This window comes from Amphimedon queenslandica, unplaced genomic scaffold, assembly GCF_000090795.2.
Source record: "Amphimedon queenslandica unplaced genomic scaffold, v1.1 AMPQUscaffold_8549_Cont19507, whole genome shotgun sequence".
NCBI classification, from domain to species: Eukaryota; Metazoa; Porifera; class Demospongiae; order Haplosclerida; family Niphatidae; genus Amphimedon; species Amphimedon queenslandica.
The window spans coordinates 1-2,626 of NW_003551174.1; the positions used below are offsets into that span (position 1 = coordinate 1).

The 2,626-nt window shown below is 38.3% G+C and overlaps 1 protein-coding gene across 1 annotated transcript; it reads right to left on the reverse strand.

Annotated features, from left to right (window-relative positions):
* Positions 1-4: 4 nt before the first annotated feature.
* On the reverse strand, positions 5-2,490 carry LOC105315724 (tonsoku-like protein). Its single transcript, XM_011410462.2, has 11 exons — positions 2,404-2,490; positions 2,266-2,361; positions 1,992-2,220; positions 1,627-1,869; positions 1,414-1,585; positions 1,236-1,356; positions 856-1,010; positions 642-794; positions 440-562; positions 190-391; positions 5-141 (listed from the first exon to the last, which is right to left on the reverse strand). The coding sequence occupies exons 1-11, from the start codon at positions 2,423-2,425 to the stop codon at positions 5-7; spliced, it is 1,653 nt and encodes a 550-aa protein (XP_011408764.2). The 5' UTR covers positions 2,426-2,490.
* Between the last annotated feature and the right edge of the window lie 136 nt (positions 2,491-2,626).

Consider the following 2,626-nt stretch of genomic DNA (forward strand, 5'->3'; position numbering starts at 1 on the left):
ATCATTAGAAATTTTGGGCCACAAAGTTTGGTACTTCCTTGAAACTAACTTTGGCTTTCCTGCGAACTGCCATACCTCTTAACTGTCTCGTTTGGTGGGTGTGGTCAACTAAACCAATTTCCTCTTCCTCTACTTCTGATTCTAAAAATAAGAAAAAAAATACTTTCATTTTTGCCAAGTCAGCAATACCTGACAATGACAGGACAAGCTCCTCCCTTAAGTCTTCACTATCAAGGGGCGTGGTCTCTTCTGATCCCTCCATTTTGATTGGTCGCTCTAGTTCAGGGTGCTCAGCTAGTAAAGTATCAAGTTTTTCCTGATACTTCTCAGTCTGTCCCTCAAGATCGGGAGTATTAGTACAGTATGATACCAATGAATCATAAGTATCTATCTGAAGAAAAATAAGAAAATATAAAATAAATACGTTTCACATACTCACTAGTGATTTATAATCATTGACAGATGATGCTAGTTCAATCGCAGTGTGGTACGCTTGAATTGCCTTCTTTACATCATTAGAAGATTCATATACTCTAGCCATGTTAGCCCAGCTACAGGCCTCCTGCAAATGACACACTCATTATTGCATCATTTTACATCAGTGATGACATCACTTTACATCATGTGACATCATTGCTCACTTCAGATGGGTGACCTTGCCACATTTGTAGTTCTTTCTGATGATATTCAAGAGATTCCTTGTACTGTCCGTTGTCGCAATATGTCTCTGCAATTGAGAAATATATCCTCGAGATATCCTTCATTTCAAAACCATGCACCTCAGCTAACTGCAGCTGGAGAGAGAAAGAGCATTTTAAATTTAAAATTTTAACCCAAAAGAGAAGTAAAAGTCACCTCTTTCTGATAAAATTTGACAGCTGCTTCATAAAACTGATACTCTTTATTGGCACACATGTCCCCCAGTCTGTCATACACTTTAATCTTCTCCCTAACATCATCATAGACTCCTTCAGCAGTAACTGACTCACTGAGTGATAATATCTTATTAACTAAAAAGAATAAAATAAATAAACACATACCACACTAACAATGATAATTGTTAATGTAATATAGTTTAATGTCATTATTTGGGTGAAGCCATTACTGGCAAAGGAGGATTGTTTGCTTGTACATGTACATCTAATGAAGGACAAACCCCAGTTAATGTTTTACATTCTTCTAGTTCTTACTATCAAGAGTAGATAATCTTTTTATTATTATTAATATAAACTGACCCAGTTTATATTTCTTTATTAGTTGCTGGTATTCATCATCAGGCCAATCTTCATCTGATGCTTTTAATGTTAACTTCAGATATTTCTTTGCATTTTGAAAATCAACGAGCTTAATGTACACCTGGTGGACAAGAACATGTATATCTATCACTTATAAAATGGAATGATTATTAGTTACCATGGCAATCTGAAAGAGTGTCACCGATCTATCGTGTTTGATTTTGCTCTTTTCAGAAAACCTCAGACTCTCTTCTAGTACAACAAGGGCACGGTTCGGTGTACGGGCACTAATTAGAATACCAGCTAAATTAAACAAACTTTGCCAAGTCAGTTTATGACAGTCGCACTTTCTAAAAAAGAAAGAGTTAAATATTTGATTGACCACACCCACTTTGATAAAGAACAAGCTTCTTCGTAATGCTTTTCAGCAGATTCCAAGTCTTTATTATCCTCAGCTACAAGGCCCAAGTTAAGATAAAGCCGTCCTTTCATTTCGTGAAGTTCTTTCTCAGTAACCACGCCCGCTAAACCATCACAAGCTTTGAGGGCTAGTACGTATGCCTGACTGGCTTTGTCTAAGTATTTGGCCACACCTACTGACTCCTCCCCATCACCTTCTTTGTACCTCTCATACCTAATTTGTAAAATACATGTATATGTAAATTACTGGAGATTTTAATGGGCTTCAAATTTTGTGGCTTAATGATATCAATTTTTAAAGCACAAAATTTGATTCCACCAGTAATTTTAATTAACCATATTTTCCCGATGGTAGCATAAGCTCTTTGTATCTCTTCTCCACTCTGTAGGTCTTCCACTAAATTGAGATACTGTTCCTCTTCTTTCAGAGACTCGGAGAACCTGCCGAGCTCAGCAAGACACTCCCCCACTTTACGATGACCTACTGCCACACCCAGTTTATCGTTGATACTCTCCGAGAGTTGACGCTCTTCGATATGATACTTTAACGCCTTGTGGTGATTACCTATTGAGTTAATAGGGTTAATTAAGAGGAGGTGTGGTCACTGACCAATCTGACTGTAGTAGAGCCCTATATTGTTACATATGGAGGCAGCCTCTTTTAGATTATTCTTATCGTATGCTCTTTTTCTCTCTCGCATAAATCCTACGACAAATAAATGAACAGAAAAGAAAATAAGAACTGTACTTTCCAGTTCTCTGCCCGCCATGATTATTGGATTTCCCGCGAAAATTTTCAATACCACGCATGCGCATTAGGACAAACCGGGCTCGCGTATAAGTGGGTGGGGCTGGCACTTTGCAAAAGAATGCAGGATGGCTTCTGTAGGTGAAGTAGAGCCAGTGGCTGAGCTCCCAAGGCTGGTATCAGGGTCTGTGGTGTCTGTAGACGAGAGGGAAGACAATGGAAG

Coding starts and splice junctions, on each gene's coding strand:
- LOC105315724 (XM_011410462.2), bottom strand. CDS start 2,425: ATGGCGGGCAGAGAACTGGAAA. Junction 1,011..1,235: donor AATAAAGAAATATAAACTGG/GTCAGTTTATAT, acceptor TATTCTTTTTAG/TTAATAAGATATTATCACTC. Junction 563..641: donor GGCAAGGTCACCCATCTGAA/GTGAGCAATGAT, acceptor TGTCATTTGCAG/GAGGCCTGTAGCTGGGCTAA.